This window comes from Paroedura picta, chromosome 3, assembly GCF_049243985.1.
Source record: "Paroedura picta isolate Pp20150507F chromosome 3, Ppicta_v3.0, whole genome shotgun sequence".
NCBI classification, from domain to species: Eukaryota; Metazoa; Chordata; class Lepidosauria; order Squamata; family Gekkonidae; genus Paroedura; species Paroedura picta.
The window spans coordinates 164,926,797-164,948,742 of record NC_135371.1 but is presented as its reverse complement, the minus strand read 5'-3'; the positions used below and the strand labels follow the sequence as shown (position 1 = coordinate 164,948,742).

General features: G+C 45.5%; 1 protein-coding gene across 4 annotated transcripts in view; it reads right to left on the bottom strand.

Annotated features, from left to right (window-relative positions):
• Positions 1–15,226, bottom strand: part of STAT6 (signal transducer and activator of transcription 6) — an 81,078-nt gene extending 65,852 nt beyond the window's left edge. Inside the window, exons 1-2 of one of the 4 annotated variants that reach the window (XM_077329226.1) lie at positions 15,009–15,226; positions 1,958–2,050 (exon numbers count right to left, since the gene is read on the bottom strand). In XM_077329226.1, coding sequence (XP_077185341.1) covers positions 1,958–1,992 — 35 coding nt within the window. In that variant the 5' untranslated portion in view covers positions 1,993–2,050; positions 15,009–15,226. The remainder of the gene's footprint in view (positions 1–1,957; positions 2,051–15,008) is intronic. The other 3 variants (XM_077329224.1, XM_077329225.1, XM_077329227.1) reach the window with 3 other exon arrangements.
• Positions 15,227–21,946: the final 6,720 nt, after the last annotated feature.

Here is a 21,946-nt window from a genome sequence, read left to right as displayed (position 1 = left end):
GTGACATTAGCCTCTGATTTGAAGCTCTACTCTGCCATGAAAGATCACTGACCGAGCTTGGAGTGGACACACACTCCCAGCCTAGTTTACCTCATAGGATTGTGGTCGGGGTGAAATGGAGGAGATGAGAAAGATGTAGAAGAAAAGCAAGGAATATATTAATAAATACATGAACAATGAGCTATGGTAGTTCTAAGCCAACCTGAGATTTTTTTGGGGGGGGGGGTGCTTTGCAGTGGCATGTGTAGAAGCACAAGATTCCACAATCTTTAACAATCCTGATATAGATTATCAGGGGAGGAAATTACAGTGACGTCCACCGAATATCAACTCTGCTTGCTTTAAGCCGCGCTTAATCAGAGGCAAATTAGAAATAAACAGGCCCTGCTGTTTCACAGATTAGCCAAATGGGTCTCAATGAGGTTGTTAGAAAGATCCTCCCAATTTAATTCTTCCCTTTAATTTCATCTACCCAGCCATTCTCACTGCCTCTGTGAACTGACTTCCTGAAGCAACAAGCATAACATCCTTGCTGGAAAAGCCCAGGGGCAAATGCCAGAGTCTTTTTTGAAAACGACAATTAAGTATTCTCTTCAGTGAGGAGGGAAAGCCAAGTCTTGGTTGCAGGAGACAAGTTCTGGCATCTAGGTTTCCTGTTAATTAATGCCAGTACAGAATGTATGTTTTCCCGTAAGTGAGTCCAGGCACTGAAATGACCCTTCACTTCTCTTGGTGGCAGGAAATTTCAGGATGGCTTTTCCATGAGGGCAGAAGGTCAGCTAGTGAGTGTACTACCAGACTCAGAGTGGGATGTATCTTGCGGGAACTCACCATTAAAGAGCACTGGTTCTCCCTCCTCACTGTGAGTCTAGTCACGAAACCGTGATCCCACACATGTGGGCCATAACCTCTCATTACGCCCTCAATAAGAAGCTACAAACACCAAAAGATCCTGACTTTGCTCAGTGATAGGAAATTCGGGACTTCCTTTTGCTGAGGCAGAGGTAGCCAGTAGCTTCAGTGGTCTGATGATAAATCCCAAACATGAAGCTCATAGGGTACTTTTTTTTTTTTTATAAAGACCTGTCAAAAGGTCATCAAACTGTGTGATGCAGGCTGGATGTTCACTACGAAAAGATTAAAAGAGAGTGGATAGAAATTAAAACTCAGTATGTGATGCCAAAGCAAATTTCCTTTCGGGAGGGACAACAACGCTGCCTTTTCTAATTAACTGTTTCTTTTCACATGTAGTTTCAGAAAGGATAGCCAATTTAGCTTGCCGCAATAAAAATAAACTGTATTGGGGGCCCTTAAAGACGAAGCAAACCTTATTCTGCATGAGCTTTTCAGAGAATCATCAAGTTGGAGGAGGAGGAGAAGAAGAAGATGAAGAAGTTGGTTCTTATATGCTGCTTTACTCTACCAGAAGGAGTCTCAAAGTGACTTACATTCGCCTTCCCTTTCCTCTCCCCACAACAGAGGGAGGTGAGGCTAAGAGAGGCCTGAGATTACTGCTCAGTCAGAACAGCTTTATCACAGGTGTGGCAAGCCTAAGGTCACCCAGCTGGCTGCATGGAATCAAACTCAGCTCACCAGATTAGAAGTCCACACTCCTAACCACTACACCAAGCTGGCTCTCTAGTCTGCAGAATGCAGGAAATTCACAACTACCTGCCCACCCACATTTGACCCCAATTCCATGCCTAGATGATGCCCCCCAACCCCCCCCCCCCCCCCAGAATCCCAAGCTACTCTGGCCTGGAAGAAATTAACCTCCTGACCTGGAAGTAACACCCACACACAATCTGGATTTTGTGGATGCAAGCTGCCTAGAACCATGAGCAAAGGCAGGGCATAAGTGTTTCCTTTAATTTTTTTTTTAACTCCTTACTAGGTGTTCAAGCTGTGCAAGTGAATCAGATTCAAAGTCCTGGAATGTATGAACAATGTCGGTTACCTAATTAGGTATAGAACGTGGTAAGATTTGTACATCTCGTCTGCGGCCGGCCGCCCACTGAAAGGTGCTCCACTTCCTGCCAAATGTTTCTGTCTTAAAAAAAAAAATCAAGTCACCTGTAAGAACATTTCCACTTCCATTAGCAAAACCTTCGAAGAAAGCAACAGGCTCTGTGAAATTGTTCTCTCCTGATAACGTCTCTCTGCTGACGCCTCCGCTGACGCCTCTGCTATCGACATGTTGAAAGCTGCTGATATAGGCCAGCAGAAAAAAAAACCCTGCCCTCTTTAATAAGAGCTTTAATGCAGGAAATGGGCAGGTGAAACTTTCCATGATACACAGGTAAATCAATAAACATTCCCATTAAGCCTCTGTTAAAAGAGGCAGAACATTCTTCTCCAGGCCTGTTAGCAGTTCTGGATGTGGTTGAAGTTGGTCTTGATATTGGAGATATTTAATTTAGTACTGTTCTTAGAAGTTTGTTGATTGTTTGCTGCTTCTGTGAACCTAGGCAGATTGTAATGGGGGGGGAGGGGAGAGAAGAGATTGTGTCGGTGCTTGGCTCTTGTGGACCTTTCTTGCATGTCCAGGGAAATGCCAATTGCCATTATGGGATCAGAAGGTGAATTTCTTCCAGGCCAGACTGGCCAGGGATTCTGGTTTTGTGGGGGGCATTATGTGGGCATGGAATTAGGGTCAGTGTGGGTGGGCAGGTTGTTGTGAATTCCTGCATTCTGCAGGGGGTTGGACTAGATGACCCTGGAGGTCCCTTCCAGCTCTATGATTCTAAGTGGTTAAATCTACAACCTTAATAGCTCCCAAGTCATTTGCCATTCAACTATAAGTTTGGAGAACACTTACTGAATAGCCCAGATTAGCCCAAATCTGTCAGATTCTGGGCTAAGCAAGGTGGGCCATGTTGGGTACTTGGGTGGGAGACAGCTAAGAAAGGCTGAAATTGCCATGCAGAGGATATGTCCACTCATCTTGAACACTCCTTTGGGTTTGCAACTCAACAACACATTTTTTTTTGTTCCGGTTTCTTGCTACTATCAGAAGACACATTCTCCAAAGCCCTAGTTATTTATTTACTTCCTTGCTTATCAGTCTTGGGTGCAGGGCTTGTTTTATTTATCACCTGTTGCTATGTATTTTATATTGCATCAGTCTGTCCTTTTAATGGGGGTTTTAATGGGATTTTTAAAGAGGACACTGTAACCGACCACAAGCCATTGTATGGTAGTGGCGGGCAATAAATCAAATGTTGTTATCTGTTCAGTTGTTTCCGACCTGTGATTCTACAGTAGCGGTCCCCAACCCGTGGGCCGCGGACCACATGTGGTCTGTTGACTAATTGGAGGTGGGCCGCAAAGGATGCCTTCTCCCCCCCCTCCCGGCCCTTTACTTCATCCCCCCCCAGCCCTTTACACTTCGGGTGTCATTGTCTCCCATCACTCCCAGATGGGACTATCTTGTTGCAGAGAAACAAGCTCAGGGTTCCCATTGATTTGTCATTGTCATGAGTTAAAATTTCCATGAAAATAAAATGTTCCTTATGTTCATTGTTGTGGTGTGTCTGTATCTTATTTTGAAGGGATGTTTAAACATGACCATAGCGATCAGAGAGCGTTAGGGCAGTGGTTGAGAGTAGAGGAGTAAACTACCCCCCCACACACACACCGGGCCTCAGTAAAATTGTCAAGCGTTGAGTCATCCCCGGTAATAAAAAGGTTGAGGACCACTGTTCTGCAGGAAGGTCTCTGCCATGTGCCCCTGTCTCTGACTGCTTCTTTTAGTTGCTTCAATAAATCAAATAAATAATAATAATAATAAATCATTATTTTGAAATTTCTAAACTGCCCCTCTCCAAAATTGGTCCCGGGGTGGTGTACAATAATAATAAAAATATAAAGTACCAATATAAAGCAACAAATAGAAATATAAAGCAACAAATAGAAATACTACAATTTTTATTAAAATCTGCTTCTTAATTCCTACGAAACTCACTTCACGCTAAACTATCCTACAAGCTATTAGGATGCATTTCATAAGAGCCAAGCTCAAAAAGTCTCAACATTTTCCAAAAGGTGGGGGATTCCAACAGAACCCCCATAATGGGAGGTAGGCAAAGGGATCCAGATAGATTGTTGAGGTAAAAGCCAGACCTCCACTGAATGTCTGGTGGAAGGGTGCCATTTTGCAGGCCCTTTGAAACTTCGGAATTATGAGATACTTTGTTTTGGCCAACAAATCACTTATCACTAAATACTAAAGTTAATAAGTTGCTAACATAAAATGTTGATGTAATAGGTGAAGCTCCGCTGAGCATAGCCAGAAAGCAATTAAGAAGCATCCACAGCATATCCAAGCTGTACATCTGATTATACGCCATTTAAAAAGCAGGCTCGTTTATTTTAAGATATGATTATTCATCAAGGCAAGCACAATAGCTTCAATAGACCAACTATATTAACACAAATGTATTTTTCACATCAGACTTTGGTCCCAGATTCTGGCTCTCTGCTTTCCTGAAAATGACACGTGGAGGTGGGAAAGCTCTCTCTCTCTCTATGAAAAAAAATTCTGTCAGGCGAATGAAATGTTACTTTCGTTATAAAAATTTAACTTCCCGGAACAGAAACCAGCAAGTTCTAATCATCTGCTTTCAAAGGTTCTCTTTAAAGTTTGGCAGCTGCTGGAAAAATATATGAGGTCAAAAAATTCTCACTTCCTGACAATCTTTCGGTTATATTTAACACTAATATTCCCAATTCTGGGAATGTGAAATCTGACACAATATAAGCTTCCCAGTCTAAGAATGAGTAATCTGTCTCGGTATAAATAACCTACAATATCTTTATCTCAACTATTTCTAATTGCCAGTCGCCTGTGGATGAGACTAGACAGAACAATAAAATGTTCTAGTCTCACTGCTGGAAATAGAGGGGAGTCCTGCCTCCCCATAAAAACTTGGAATACCCCCCCCCCCAAAAAAAATTCTGCTGAATGGGGCTGATTTAATGTAGAGAAGTTTTAACATGTATACTGATTTTTAAACAATCTGTGTTTTAACCCATGTTGTCACCTACCCTGAAGTCTTAGGAACAGGATGCAAAAATAAAAATTGTTGTTGTTATTATAGTAGGATTGTCATCCAGTTTGGAAACTCCTAGAAATTTGGGAGATATAACGCCCAAGAGTCCAAAGCAGGGGTAGTCAAATTGCTGCCCTCCAGATGTCCATGGACTACAATTCCCATGAGCCCATTCCAGCAAATGCTGGCAGGGGCTCATGGGAATTGTAGTCCATGGACATCTGGAAGACCGCAGTTTGACTACCCCTGCTCCAAAGCATCCATTTTCTTCAGTTAAACAGATCTCTGGGAATGAGCTGTAATTCTGAGGGATCCTCAGTTCTCATCTGGAGTCTGGAATCCCTAACAATTATATTATTTCTGATTATCTGCCTCTTCAAGTGTCATGGCTTCTCCCAAAGAATTCTGGGAACTGTAGTTTGGTGATGGAGCTGAGCCTTCTTGGTCGGAGATCTCATCCCCTATTCCCCATCTGTAGTTCTTTGACCTGATTGGCAATCCTAGCCCTCTCCCTTTCTGTATCTATTACAAAGAAAACTACACGTTGTATTCTTAATAAAACATATGAAAGAAGCTGCTGTTTAAATCTTTATTTGGAGTTTATTTCATGCCGCCTCCTTCGATATGGTACAGTTCCTCTCATGAAACTTTACCATCTTGGAGGGGTATTTTTTTTTTGGCGTGGGGAGTGGTGGCATGTTTTCAAGGGTGCTCAAATTAGCTCCCTAGTTAAATTTGAATGTGGCATTAAGGTGCTTTCAGAGAATGACATGTGTCCAGTCAGACTCTGTGGTGGTACAATTGTGAGGGCAGACTGCATCACACTGGAATATTTATTTATTTCCATTTAGATTTCTATGCTGCCACTCCCAAAGTGGCTCATGGTGGTTAACAACTCTCAATAATAAAAACCCCATGAAACAATCATTAAAATTCCCCAGTTACAATCCCCCTGAAGGCCAAAAACTCCCTCCACACCTCCACCCCCCCCCCCGGCTTAACAGACCCTCTAGTACAGGGGTAGTCAACCTGTGGTCCTCCAGATGTCCATGGACTACAATTCCCATGAGCCCCTGCCAGCAAAAGCTGGCAGGGGCTCATGGGAATTGTAGTCCATGGACATCTGGAGGACCACAGGTTGACTATCCCTGCTCTAGTACTAAACCTCTGGGGAGCTCTTCCTAAGGGGAGCTAGGAATATGCACCGTTTTGTTTTTGCCGCTTTCAGCCTTCATTAAATGTCTTACCACACTATTTTATCCTATCTCACCAGGTTGTCGATGTTAGCAGGGTAAATAAATATATGCACATGCTGTATTTTAGGATAAGGGATGCAAAAGGATTTATTTATGGAACTGCACACCGTGATGGTGCAGCGGAGAGATAGGGACAGGCGCCTGCTCTACATGGCTACCCAAGTAGAAGAGAGACCGAAGCTTCCGAGAAGAAGGAGGAAATTGCCCTAAGAGTAGCAATCTAAGGACAGACAAGAAAGCACACTTAATAGAGAAAGGTCCTGAACTCTCTGACCTGTCTAACAGCCCCCTTGCTGCCCCCTTCAGGGTCTTCTTCTCTTCTGAGGAATGGGAAGGCTACTGTAAGCCGCTTTGAGCCTCCTTGGGTAGGGAAAAGCGGCATATAAGAACCAACTCTTCTTCTTCTTCTTCTCCTCATCTTTGTACATCAGGCATTGTCTTTTCCAACAGAGACAAGGGGTATATTGTAACTCAACCTTTCTCAACTTGGTTAACCTTGAGAAACTCCTGAAACATTCTTCAGGCTTTGAGAATCCCCAGAAATGGCACGATCGTGCGGAATAGGATTGGGAAGCAGAGCTGTGGACACGCCCACCAGGGTACCTCCCCTTCCCACACCCTCCAGGCCCGCCATGGGCCAATTTGGGAGGGGGACCATATATGGCCATGTCACCCAATAAATGTTTGGTTATCTCTTTTTAACCTGTTATAAGCATGTAGAAGAAGTGACAGAAAGAACGGGGGGGGGGGGAATGAACACAATTGCATCTTTACACAAGTTGCAGAATCTAGTCTTTGTCCAGAATTTGGATGACCTTGAGACATTTTTTTTAAAGTGGGATGTGCCTAGAGCCTTGGATTAAATAGGGTAGTGGGCCGCGGACCACATGTGGTCCTTCGACTAATTGGAGGTGGGCCCCGAAGGACGCCTTCTCCCCCCCCCCGGCCCTTTACTTCATCCCCCCCCCCAGCCCTTTACAACACACTTCATTGTTGTGGCGTGTCTGTATCTTATTTTGAAGGGATGTTTAAACATTACCATAGCGATCAGAGAGTGCTAGGGCAGTGGTTGAGAGTAGAGGAGTAAACTACCCCCCCCCACCGGGCCTCAGTAAAAGGCGTTGAGTGGTCCCCGGTGATAAAAAGGTTGGGGACCACTGAAATCGGGCATAAGAATAAATACTGTTTGGAGTTATTATGGGCTGGAAAGACAAGTGATTAATTATCTCCAAGCTTCTGTTATTTTGAACATCACAACAGAAGACATCTTTGAGATTTGTGGGACTATAGGTCTGGTTACGTAAGCAGTTGAGGAAGAGTTATTAGGAAACAGAGATTTATTATGAGAATATATATATCTAGATTACCTACCTGCTGTGCTTACTGTGTATTAATCTAAGGACTGCTTCTGGAATTGTTACACTGAGGATACATTATCTCTCCAGGCCAGACCTGAAAATAAAGCTGCTTACTAATTTCAGACTTTTAACGGACTGCAATAGAAGCTGTATTGATGATACTAAATTGTAGGCCCCTTGCTTTTGTATAAAGGTGAACTGGGGAGCTCCTGCCCAACTCCCCTCCCCTTATCCAGAGAAACATAACTGCCTAAATGCTCATTTCAATGCTGTGGTTTCAGATTTCTATCCACTTATTCTTTGTTTTAAGGACCAGACTGTCCAATAGAGAGGACGGAAGGGCACTGCCGATTCTCAAAAGCTCATACCTTGACACAAATCTATAAAGTACTTCTGGACTCCTGCTCTTTTAGGTCAGGTGTGCCAGAGGGAGATGTGCAGGCCCCACCTGGAGATTGGCAATGCCATGTTTTCTCCTCCTCTAATCCCTAAAGAGGTGGTCTTAAATTTTCTTCAGCCCAGGTTGGATTGTTTCTGGCATCACCAAAATGACAGTCTTTGTAAGAAGAAGAACCTGAATGAGTCTCAGAGTGGCTCAAAGTCGCCTCCCCTTCCTCTCCCTGAAACAAAACCTTGGGAGGTAGGTGAGGCAGAGGGAGCCCTGAGAGAACTGTGCCAAGCCCAAGGTCAACCAGCTGGCTGCATGTGGAAGAGGAGTGGAGGATCAAATCCAGATTAGAGGCTGCCACTCTCAACCACTTCACCAAGATGGCTCTCAGAAGGAAGGAAATTTTTTTTTCAAAGAACAAACATGAAAACTGCATTTTGTATTGCTCATTGGGGTTAAACACTGGTCTGAATTCATTAATTAATTTTAAATAAATATTTCCACCCTGCTTCTAACTTCACCGGAGACCACTTTCAACACTACAGCTTGGTGTAGTGGTTAAGAGCAGCAGCTTCTACTCTGGAGAGCCAGGATTGATTCCCCAGTTCTTCTTCACATGCAGCCAGGTGGGTGACCTTGGGCCGGCCACAGCAGTTCTGTCAGAGCTCTCTCAGTCCTGCCTACCTCACAGGGTTTCTGTAGTGGAGAGAGGCCAGGAAGGTGATTGTAAGGTGCTCTGAGACTCCTTTGGGCGGTGAAACGCTTTGGATGCTCCCTCTGAGAAATTACTCCATAGGAAAAACTGTAGAAAATGTGGAAAAACTGCCAATCTAAGCAGCTGGTAAGGGAGAGACATTCAAGCCAGTAGCGCTGAAAAGGTGGAGGGGTACAGCACTACAAGCTCTGGGTAACAGATGGAAAAGAAAGCTGCAGTGGTTTAACAGAGCTAAAGTTAGTCTGTTTGTTGAGAATTCCATACCCTGTGCCTAGTTGCCAGACAGAGGACAAAGTGCCTAATATGCGGGACAGAACTACGTCAGTTAGTGTGTCAGATCTGATCCGGAAGACTCGAGTTCAAATCCCGACCCTGCCATGGAATCTTGCTGGGCCACCTTGGGCTCGTGACATTCACTGTCAGACAAACCAACCTCCAGCGTTGCATCAGGAATCAAATGGAGAGGAGAATGACTTACGCTGCTCTGGCGTTCCCACTGAACACAAAGGCAGGGAACAAGTGAAGTCCATAAATAAAACCCAGTTGTTATTCCCTTTCTTTCTCTCCCCCCAGCACATGGCTTGCCAAGTTTTTCTTTGGTGGGAGTTACTTCTCAGCAATGAAAAATATTCCTATCTACTCCCAAACTGGCCTGTTACCAAGTTCTGTTGAGTCCTAAAGCACTGGATGTCCTGGATGGTGGAGGCCAGGTCTATCTCTTCAGATTCTGGAAGGCAAACGGGATCAGCCTACCAAACTGCCATAAATCAGCTACTGCTTGACAGCTCTTTTCCCCGACAAAAACAGGGCAGGGACTACAAAAACAGTGTCCAGTTGCACCTTTGAGACCAACAAAGATTTATCAAGAGACCAACAGCATGCACTCAAAAGCTCGCCCCTTGAATAAATCTTTGTTGGTCTCAAAGGTGCTACTGGACTCTATTTTTGTTGTGCTACTTCAGACCAACATGGCTACCTGCTTGAATCTATCAGTACAGGGACTAGGAACAGTACCAGAAATGAAGCCACTGGCTAAACAGAGCAAAGGGGAAACCCTGTGAAGTAAAAAAAAAAATGTTTTAAGGCTAGAGCAGATCTTTTCTACACTTTTTCCTGGGCCTTCCAGAAAAGGGTTTTGCAGCCTGCGTATCCCAACAAAAAAGTTGGGTTGCAAAGTTTGTTAAAGCAGGAAGCGGGCGTTCTCAGTTTCATCAATCTGCGCATCCTCTGCTGTTTTTAAATGGGTCACCTTTTAAAATGTGGACTTGTGAGTCACTAGAGCTAAAAGACTGGACTGCAAGGCGAACAAACCGGTCAGTCCTAGAGGAGATCAGCCCTGACTGCTCCTTAGAAGGCCAGATCCTGAAGAGGAAACTCAAATACTTTGGCCACCTCATGAGAAGGAAGGACTCCCTGGAGAAGAGCATAATGCTGGGAGCGATCGAGGGCAAAAGAAGAAGGGGACGACAGAGAATGAGGTGGCTGGATGGAGTCACTGAAGCAGTCGGTGTGAACTTAAATGGACTCCGGGGAATGGTAGAGGACAGGAAGGCCTGGAGGATCCTTGTCCATGGGGTCGCGATGGGTCGGACATGACTTCGCACCTAACAACAACAACAGAGCTAAAAGGTTGAGAACCTCAGTTCCAAAAGACTCGTCAGAAATTCTGGAGCGGCCAGTAAACTGCTAGTAACTCATGTGTGACCGGCGGGAAACCCCTGACTCCCCGTGAGATTTTGCTAATCCTCCTGTACCACCACCCACTTGATGAAAAGGGTCTTACTCATCACCTTCAGAACGACTACTTGTTCCTGTTCAAAAGACACCATTCTGCTTGTGCAGTTCTCAAATATCTTTTCCGACCACTTCCCCTTGATCTCAATACAATATGGGCTTAGCATAACCTCCCTGACTGCTGAACACTCCATAGGATTCACAGAGTCCTCAGCACTATAAAGGGCACCTTCGTGCTGTAATCCTGAACAACAACCCTGCGAGGCTGAGATTGTTATCCCGTCGGAGAGAAAGAAGAGGGGGACAGAAGTGGAGAGAACCTCAAATCACAGCCACGGTGAGATTTGTGTCAGAGCGATTCTGATTCGTAATTCAGGATTGCACATATAACCACTTTGCAAAACCATATTTGGGTGTTTTTTTTAAAAAACTGTGTGGAGAGAATATAAATATGTAAAAATAGCCGTGCAGAATCAGATCACAAACTATCAGCTCCAATAGCATGCAGCCACCAGAAAAGGAAAATCCTGGAAAACAAAGATCACTTAGGGAGTTGGAAGGGACCTCCACGGTCATCTAGTTGAACCCCCTGCAGACTGCATGAAAATCACAACTACCTGCCCACCAGCAGTGACCCCGATTCCATGCCCAGATTATGCCCAAAACCAGAATCCCTGGCCAGTCTGGCCTGGAAGAAATTCACTTCCTCAGGCAGAATGCAAGCTGATGCTGGAACTGGTTTTTTGAGATGCCACAGTACTCCAGATTTCTTTTACTGTGGAGATTTCCCTAGAGCCTCAATACAACGCATTAATCTGTGTTCCTGATCTCATGGCATCTACAGATCCGAGACTAAACGTTCGTCTTTGTTCAATAGACTCCTACATGGTATAGCTGCAGCTTCCCAAAGCATTGTTCGACCTTTCATTTTATTTAAAGGAATCGTTTTAAATTTTGTTTTCTGTCTGTTGAGGGTGAACATATACCTCTAAAAAGTTTAAGCTATTGTTTTATCTCTGTTGCAATGAATACCTGTGGAGCCCACACATACATAGAATCATAGAGTTGGAAGGGGCCTACTGGGTCATCTAGTCCAACCCTCTGCACTATGCAGGACACTCACAACCCTATCGTTCATCCACTGTCACCTGCCTCCCCCTTGAGCCTTCACAGAATCAGCCTCTCTGTCAGATGGCTATCCAGCCTCTGTTTAAAAATCTCCAAGGATGGAGAACCACTGAGAAACCACTCTAACTCTCAGGAACTTCTTCCAGATGTTTAGACGGAATTTCTTCTGAATTAATATCATCCCATTGGATCTGGTCCGTCCCTCTGGAGCAAGAGAGAACAACTCTGCTCCATCCTCTACATGGCAGCCTTTTAAATACTTGAAGATAGTTATCAGTTCCCCTCTCAGTCGTCTCCTCTCCAGGCTAAACCAAGCTCCCCCAACCTTTCCTCATACGTCTTGGTCTCCAAACCCCTCACCATCTTTGTGGCCCTCCTGTGGACGCGCTCCAGTGTGTCTACATCCCTCTTAAACTGGGGTGCCCAAAACAGAACACAGGACTCCACCGAACCAGAGCCGAGCAGAGTTCTACTTGTAAGAAAGAACCAACATGCAATTGTTCACTAGTGAAAACTCCGGATGGGTCCCTGTATAAATGTGGTTTCAATCACAGGTGAATGTCACTTGAGAATTACTCCTCACACATACAGACTACGATCAAGTGCTCCACTGCACTACAAGGTGTACTTTGTCTTTAAGTACCACAAGATTCTGTCACTTGTTTTCTGTTACGAAAGCCTCACGGGGCATTCCCCCTTTTCAAACAAATGCACATATTTCTTTTACTTGCTCACCAGTGGGGGAAATCTCATCAGATATTGGAAGTTTTGTAGGATCAGCCCCAGCTAGTATTTGGATGAGAGATTTCCAAGGAATGCTAAGGGCATGACATGGAACAAGCAAGGGCAAACCGCCTCCGAGTGGGTCGTGCTTTGTAAACCCCCACAGGACGGTCATAAGTCAACTGTGACTTAGAATAGAATCATAGTTTTGGAAGGGATCCCACGGGGTCATGTAGTCCAACCCCCGGAAGAATGCCGGATATTCACAACTACCTGCCCACCTACAGTGACTCCAATTCCATGTCCAGATAATGCACGCCCTCCCCTCCAAAAAAACAGAATCATTGGCCAGTCTGGCCTGGAAGAAATTCTCCTCCCAAAGTAGCGATTGGCATTTCCCTGGGCATGCAAGAAAAGGCCACAAAAACAAAGCACTGATATAATACCAGCTTCCCACCCACTTGACACTCCTACCTTCACCACCAATGCCTGTGTATTCAGTTCGGGACTGATAGTTATTTTCAACAAGGGCTGACAATAACATGGTCCCCCCCTGACTTTTGATGAAGTGTTTTAAGACCAATTTAGGCCAGAATCGATTATTGTAGAGTTCTCTTTTATGATCTGTTTGATGCTTAGAAACCCGGTACAGGGTTTCTAATACTAGATTTTAAAAATACTAGATTTTTAAAAATGGCTGTTTATCGAGCTAGAATTAAGATGTTTTAATCAGTTGATTTTACTGTATTTTAGTCTATAATATTAGCTTATTTTATTCTATTATAATTTTACCCTGCTTGGCTGTACTTGCCTCTTATTGTTATGCCAATAAAGGTTTTATTTATTATATATATATATATATATATATATATATATATATATATATATATATATATATATATATATATATATATATATATATATATATATATATATATATATATATATATATATATATATATATATATATATATATATATATATATATATATATATATATATATATATATATATATATATACACATATATATATACACATATATATACACACACATACATATATACACACACACACACATACACACACACACATATATATATATATACACACATATATATACATACACACACACACACACACATGCACACTAGATTATAATCTCTTTTAGTGTTTTCTTTTGAACGAAGTTTGAGACCAGTGGCACCTTTAAGACCAAGCAAGTTTGATTCTGGGGATACACATTCCTGGGCAGGCACCCTTTTTCAGATCCACGAAAGCTCCCCAGAATCAAAGCCGGCAGGTCTGAAAAGTACCCCTGGACTCCGGATCTGTTCTCCTGCTTTAGACCACCTACCTATCTGAACTGTTGTGTTTTGTTATTTTTTTTCTAAACAAACTGCAGTCTTGTCTGTGAAAGCACAAAAGACAAATCTTCAATGGTAGTTTAAAAGATGCTCATGCTGCATTTGAGGTGTGTCTGTATTAAAGGTGCTTGAGCGATGCACACGCTGGATAATGCACCTTAGAAGTAGGTTTCCTTGTTCCACACAGGAAAAACCAGCTATAAAAGCACACTGGAAGTGCACTATCCAACTGTGTACACAATGGGCCCGGGTCTACTCAGAATTTACCTATTTGATTCAGTGGAGCTTACTCCCAGGGAAATTATTCAAGTGGGTAACCGTGTTGGTCTGAAGCAGCAGGACAAAGTTTGAGTCCAGGGGCACCTTTAAGACCAACCAAGTTTTACTCAAGGTATGAGCTTTCGCATATCTGAGGAAGTGTGCATGCACACAAAAAGTCATACCTTGAATAAAACTTCCCAGGACAGTAGATTCAAGTGGGTAGCAACGTTGGTCGGAAGCAGCAGAACAGACCGAGAATCCAGCAGCACTTTTAAAACCAACAAAGTTTGTTTCAAGGTGTGCGCTTCCCTGCGCTCGATTCCGTGCGGAAATCCTCAGAGTTCCATGACACTGTGAGGAAGACCGTGTGCACACCAAGGCACATAAACCTTGGCTAAAACACAGTGGATCTTCAAGCTGCTGCTGGACTCTGTTTAAGTCAAACTGCGGCCCTCCAGAGGTCCATGGACTACAATTCCCATGAGCCCCTGCCAGCGAACACAGGCAGGGGCTCATGGGAATTGTAGTCCACGGACCACTGGAGGGCCACTACCCCTGGTTTAAGGCGACCAGATGGTCCAACTTTTGGAGGAACACCTGGGGGCACCTGGCAAATTGTACTTATGTTGAAATAAATAAATAAATAAATATATATATATATATATATATATATATGTGACAATACTATCTTTGTGTTCTATGCGTTCTTTCATATAGATCAAATTTTAATCAAGAAGCCCCTCCCCCGTCAATGGTGTCTCCCTTTACCAATGCTAAAATCTAGTCACCTTAACATTGCACCCAATAAAATCAGAGCCCAGGGGCACCTTCAAGACCCACAAAGATTTATCGAGGGCGTGAGCTTTCGAGTGCGAGCGCCCTTCCTCCGACCAAGAACTCCCTGACTTCCCAGGGGGACGGCGTTCTCCGGACCGCAGCCTCAGCGGCTCTTCGCCCCCATCCCCTTTCCCAGGAAGCGCCCGCCCGTCCCTTTCCCCGCGGGTTTTGCCCGACCCCGGAGCGGGTACCTTTCACGCCGGGCGCTCTGTCGCCGCTCGCTCGCCGAGAAAAGCCCCCTTGGCGTTAACGCGGCCCGAGAGCTCTCCTTCGCCGGCAGCAGCCCCGGGGCCAGACGCGTGCGACTGGGGCGCGGGGAGGAAGGAGAGGGCTTCCGAGAGCTGGGAGGGAAGGATGTTGCTGGCGTCACCGAGAAACCGAATCGCAAGCGAAAGTGGCGCTCGTGTGTGTGTTTCTTTTTTCTTTTGTAGGCGAGAGAGAGAGCAGGAAGCGGGAAGGGCGCAGCGCAGCGCGGAGGCGTGTGAGACGCGAGCCCCCGGTTGCCAACTCCAGACGGGGAAATGCGTGAAGGGGGCTTTGGGGGGATCGGATCGCGTCCGGCGGGACTGTGGAGATCATCCTCAAAGGCCGCTTTCGGGGGTTTCTTCGGGTCCGCGGAAACGGATTCTCCCCCCCACACACACACAAACACACACCGGAATCTAACTTTTTGGGGCTTTGGAGGTGATGCTGGGATTCGAACTTCGGTTGGTGGGAGGTTGTAATTCCGCCTAGAAGCGGGCCGCAAGGAGGATCAGGGATAGGGTGCTTCACTGGCAGTCTTCAAGCAAAGGTTGGACACACACTTTTCTTGGATGCTTTAGGATGCTTTGGGCTGATCCTGCGTTGAGCAGGGGGTTGGACTAGATGGCCTGTATTGTTGTTGTTGTTGTTAGGTGCGAAGTCGTGTCCGACCCATCACAACCCCATGGACAATGATCCTCCAGGCCTACCTGTCCTCTACCATTCCCCGGAGTCAATTTAAGTTTGCACAGACTGCTTCAGTGACTCCATCCAGCCACCTCATTCTCTGTCGTCCCCTTCTTCTTTTGCCCTCTATCGCTCCCAGCATTAGGCTCTTCTCCAGGGAGTCCTTCCTTCCTTCTCATGAGGTGGCCAAAGTATTTGAGTTTCATCTTCAGGATCTGGCCTTCTCAGGAGCAGGCAGGGCTGATCTCCTCTAGGACTGACCGGTTTGTTCGCCTTGCAGTCCAAGGGACTCGCAAGAGTCTTCTCCAGCACCAGAGTTCAAAAGCCTCAATTCTCTGACGCTCGGCCTTCCTTATGGTCCAACTTTCACAGCCATACATTGCAACTGGGAAGACCATAGCCTTGACTAGATGCACTTTTGTTGCCAGGGTGATGATTCTATGATTTTAAAACTATGTTTAACCCGATTATAATGCCATAGAATTCACCCTCCAATGCAGATATTTTTGGAAATTATCTCCATAGTCTGGAGATGAATTGTCTTTTGGGGAGATCTTCAGGCCCCACCTAAACTGATGACCCAGTTCTCCTTTTGCCCTGCAAGGTGCCCCAGTCTCCTGCTAACTCTGGTGGCTAGCTTTGCGAAGGCCTGGACACCATTTGGGAATCTAACCACTAATGCCCTGGAAAAATGAAACCGTTTTCTGTTGCTAAGGGGGTTAGTTCTCGGATCTGAATTGCTTCAAAGGGGACGATAGGTTGGGGCAGGGAGGGAGGGAGGAGAAACTCAAATGATTTGATTCCTTCTGCCTCCTTCCTTTGAATGTATTGATGATTTCATCTTTCTTGGCTCCATGATCACTCCAAGTGCTGGATGCAGCCATGAAATCAGACGGCGAATAACACTGGGCCGGAACGCAATGCTAGGCATGAACCGAATATGGAAGAGGAAGGATATCCAGCCTTAATACAAAATGCCGGCTAGTCAACCCCATTGTCTTCCCCATAACAACCTATGGATGCAAAAGCTGGACCCTGAAGAAGGAAGACAGGAGGAGAAGAGATGCTTTCGAATTCTGGTGTTGGAGACGAATGCTGTGAATCCCATGGACAGCCCAAGTGACCAACAAGACAGTTTTAGAGAGGAGCAAACCAACTGTGTCATTAGAAAGCAAGATATTACGGCTAAAGCTCACGTACTTTGGACACATCACGTGATCAAACTCCCCTACAGAGTGCCTGCTACTTAGAATCATAGAACCCTGGAGTTGGAAGGGGACAGACAAGTCATCTATTCCCACCCCCTGCAGTCACAAACCGTGGGCTGGTCTGGCTAACCAGAAAAGACCCCCTCCCCCCATGGCATAGAACTGCTCCATACAAAGCGCTAAGAAGTCAGTCTTTATTGAAGGGTTCCATAAGGCAAAGCGAGACAAAACAGGGCAAGAACAGGAACATTGACAGAGACAAGCACGGATAACCCTCTCAGGTCTATATATGTTGGGGGGGAGAGGACACAGGGCCATTTCGCACGGGGATCTTTGTTGCAAATTGGTCACTGAATGAAAAATCGCCATTTAAAATAGTGGAATTCGTCATTTTGCACACCTGGCTTTGTAGTGGAATCAGTTGCGTTTTTTAGTGTTTCCCACAGGCTTCCGGTCTCGGCAGAAATCGCTAGAAAGGAAGCGCTATTGCCAAGCTCGTCCCGCCCCTGGCCGTCAAGCAGCCAATGGGCAGCCGTTAGCATGCTCCCAAACAGCCCCTTTCCCTTTAAGAAAGTTAAAAAAAAAAAAAAACAGACCCATAGCAACGAATCTAGGTAGATTCGTTGCAACGGAGAGACCCATCCAGCTGCCTAATGTGAGCTGTCGTTTGATTGTATGATCATTGGCACGCTGCCTCGAGTGATAAAAAAAAAATCCCCCCCCCCTCTCACGGCCCCGATTTTGGGCTGAATTAATGTGTAAAAAATAAAGGGACTTTATTTCAGCAAACGGGCTTTTATGTGGTTTGTGCTTAGTGACTAAAGGTGAAGGACTGAAGCCAGGGAAGCCTCTAAACAGAAAGAGGCTCGCCGGTGCGTTTATCCCCGCTCGCTCCGAGAAAAAAAAATGGCGATCGCTTCGCCGGAAGTTTGGAGGACAGGCTCAGGAGGAGGGACTTTGAAGAACCCGCAACAATGGTAACGCACAGGTCTTTAGCGCTAGTGTTGCAGATTGGTTGCAGGAGTGTATCGCTATCCGGAGGGTGAATCCACTTTTCTGGATTCCCCTGAAAGCGCTAAAACGAAGCGCTTTTTGCTGATCGGTTTCAGGAGTGTTGCAGATTGTCTACGACGTCGTGGGTAATGCCAAATTAGTAGCGTTTTCAATTAGCAACCATTGTGCTATTTTTAAGCCGTGCGAAATGGCCCACAGTTTAGGCGGGAAATCCAGTTCCCATAGGGGAGGCTTCTGATCTAAAAGGTCTGAATCTAGGAGACATCTTAGGGCTGATCCTGCGTTGAGCAGGGGGTTGGACTAGATGGCCTGTATGGCCCCTTCCAACTCTATGATCTACTCTGGTTCCCCTGTCATCCCTGGCAGTAAATTTCCAACCCCTACAATGCGAACCAAGGAAAGGGATAGATAAAAGAGTCTCTACATGTCATAATCTGGGATGGGGGTGAGTGGGAAGGCACAGGAAAAAAAATGAAAGGAACATAGTGGTAGGGAGGGGTGGAGATCTCTAGGCCAGTTAAACTTCTATGTCAACACTCCGGAGGAAATTGGGGGGGGGGGCGATTATGATACCTGCTCAATGCAGGTTTAGCCTAACGCATCCAGGAGAAGCTTCGGTCCAGCTGCTGCTTTGAATCCCAGAACCTGACCCTGATATCTAGCTGATATCATTCTCCACATAGTTTAAACCCGTTCCTGCAAGTCCTCTCCTCTGCTGCCAACAAGAGACTGTGCTAATGGTTGAGCCCATCTTTGATGAAGAAGCCTGGCTCATTGGGAAACCTCCAGTGTTGACGTAACAAACAGGGGAACAGGAAGTTTCTCAGGTGTCTGCCACATTTTTATTTAAGTCTGAAGAGGTGCTGTAGGCATGGTGGACCCACCCTAATAGGAGTCTGATGTGCCAGCAATTAAGGATGAGGGAGATTACTTCATTGGGAATTGATCTTAAAGGGAATGATCCTTACAGGTGTGGAGGGTCATTGGAGAGATTATCCACCTTCCTTTGTCATCAATATTCCAGAGTACATGGCCCAGCCCTTCCTTGGTACAGACCAGGGGCCATTCCGCACTCGTTCAAAATTGCACAATGGTTGCAAATTGAAATCGCTACTGATTTGCTGTTATGCACAATGTCGTTGACAATCTGCAACACTCCTGATCAGCAAAAAGCGCTTTGTTGTAGCGCTTTCAGGGAAATCCCAAAAAGTGGATTCACCCTCCGGAAAGCGCTACACTCTTGCAACCAATCTGCAACACTAGCGGGAAAGTTCTGTGCATTACCATTGTTGCGGTTTCTGCAAAGTCCCTCCCCCTAGCTCTCTCCTCTGATCTTCTGGCGAAGCGATCGCCATTTTCTTTTCTCGGAGTGAGAGGAGATCAACGCACCGGCAAGCCTTCGTTTACCCAGCGAGGCTTCCCTGGCTGCAGTCCCTCCCCAGAGCTGTTTTAAGTCACCAAGCACCAAGCAACACACAGCCCCGTTTGCTGGTTTATTTTCCCTTTATTTTTCACTCTATTTTCAACCGAAAATTGCGCCCATGCGGGGGGGGGGGGTGTTATTTTTTTTTTCACTCGGGGGGGGGGAGCGTGGCAATGATGAAACAGCAGCTCAAACACCACCTGCTAGCTGGATGGGTCTCTCCATTGCAACGAATCAACACAGATTTGTTGCAACGTGTGTGTGTGTTTTTTTTAAACCTTCCTTAAAGGGAAAGGGGCTTTTTGGGAGCATGATAACGGCCGCCCATTGGCTGCTTGATGGCCAGGGGTGGGACAAAGGTCGGCAATATCGCTTCCTGGCTAGCGATTTTTGCCGAGACCGGAAGCCTGTGGGAAACGATAGAAACGCAACTGGATTCCACTACAAAGGCAGGTATGCATAACAACGAATTCCACTACTTAAAATGGCATTTTTTCATTCCGCAACCAATTTGCTACATAGATCCTAGTGCAGAATGGCCCCAATTGTATCACTCCTGGGATAGCCAGAAATTCTCTTGGATGGGACTGACCTCCCATAGAGCCAGCATTGGCCTATTCCTGGTATGCAAAGAGTTCTGGGAAGGCTATGTGACCAAACCACAAAGCGTTAGGAATCTAAAGGCTGAGCTGCAAAAACATTTTTTTTTGTTTAAAATACGAACACATTTACTATAATTGCATGCACACAATAAAAATTAAAAACATAGGTAAAATCTCAGTTCCATCAACTGTGTTATGCAGAAAGTACAGAATCAGCAAAGGTATAAGAAACAAAACCCAGATGTGCTTCAACCCCTAAGGGGTCTGCCTCAGTGGTCAAATAAGTTTAAATGCACTTCTACAGTACACCAATGCATAACCTTAGGGCTTGCTGGGTGTTAAAATAAAATATAGAAAGGGAAGCTCCAACTGATATGTATTGTGGATAAGAATGTCTAACACGGAGCCCATATTGTGCAATATTGTTCAAAAGCCACCGTTGTGGGGCAACGCTCATTCAAAGTGCATTCTCATGTGTTAAGAAGAAGAAGAGTTTGTTCTTAAATGCCACTTTTCTCTACCCGAAAGAGTCTCAAAATGGCTTACAGTCACCTTCCCTTTCCTCTTCCCACAACAGATCTTGTGAGGTGAGTGAGGCTGAGAGAGCCCTGATATCACAGCTCGGTCAGAACAGCTTTATCAGTGCTGTGGTGAGCCCAAGGCCACCCAGCTGGCTCCATGTGGAGGAGGACCGGGGAACAAATATGGCTCACCAGATTAGAAATCCACACTCCTAACCACTGCACCAAGCTGGCTCTCTTAAGCAGATGAAGAGCATAGTCTAACTATAAAGTGTCCCAGAAATATTAATGAATGCCACATTTCTCCTTGCAAAGCAGAGGGTATATTGGGGCCTTAACAAGAACAGCAAAGATGCCCACTGTCTCAAAGAAGGTGATAACCTCTCCTCTAGATCAGGGTTAGTCAACCTGTGGTCCTCCAGATGTCCATGGACTACAATTCCCATGAGTCCCTGCCAGCATTTGCTGGCAGGGGCTCATGGGAATTGTAGTCCATGGATATCTGGAGGACCACAGGTTGACTACCCTTGGCTTCTCCTTTGGGCACACACCATAGGAAACACCTATTTGGAAACAGCTGCCCCCATTGCAGGAGGATGCTGGACTCGGGTCTGCCCAGTCTTTGCTCATTGCCCTGCAGGTAGGGTGGCCGACCTTCTGGTGGGGCCTGGAGTTCTGCCAGTGTTCCCCCAACTGCAGAGATCAGTTTCCATGAGAAATGGGCTGCTTTGGGAGGGCAGACTGGGAACTTTGAAGCCAGGCTGAGGAGTCTCCGGGGCATCCATGACAAGCCAGCACTGCAGGATCGGCTTTCCATTTTCATCAGGGGTTGCATCTGGGTAGGGTTGACAGCCCCAGACTGGGAAATAGCTGGAGATTTGTGGGTGGAGCTTGGGGAGGGAACTCAGTAGAGCAGGGGTAGTCAACCTGTGGTCCTCCAGATGTTCATGGACTACAATTCCCAGGAGCGCCTGCCAGCAAACACTGCCAGCAAACAATTCCCATGAGCCTCTGCCAGCAAACAATGTTCATGGACTACAATTCCCATGAGCCCCTGACATAAAATGCTGACATGGGCTCATGGGAATTGTAGTCCATGGGCATCTGAAGGACCACAGGTTGTCTACCCCTACTCTGGGGGATGCTGAACTCCTCAGATATGAAATCCTATGCTTGCTAGCCATTACAAGAGTCACACAGCCACCCTTGTTAAATTAGCCAATTCTAGGATTAAGAAACTAAATTCAGTCATGCACTGAAACCCATGGAAATAATGTTAAGATGCTCTACCTTAGCATCTAAACCATAATGTCTAAACAAAGTAAGAAGTGAATATATTTGATATCTTCCAAGGATGTGCAATTATTCTTGCTTGTAGCTTAGCTTCCATGCTTCAATGTTTCTCCTTTTTTTTTTTTCAGCTGGAATTCC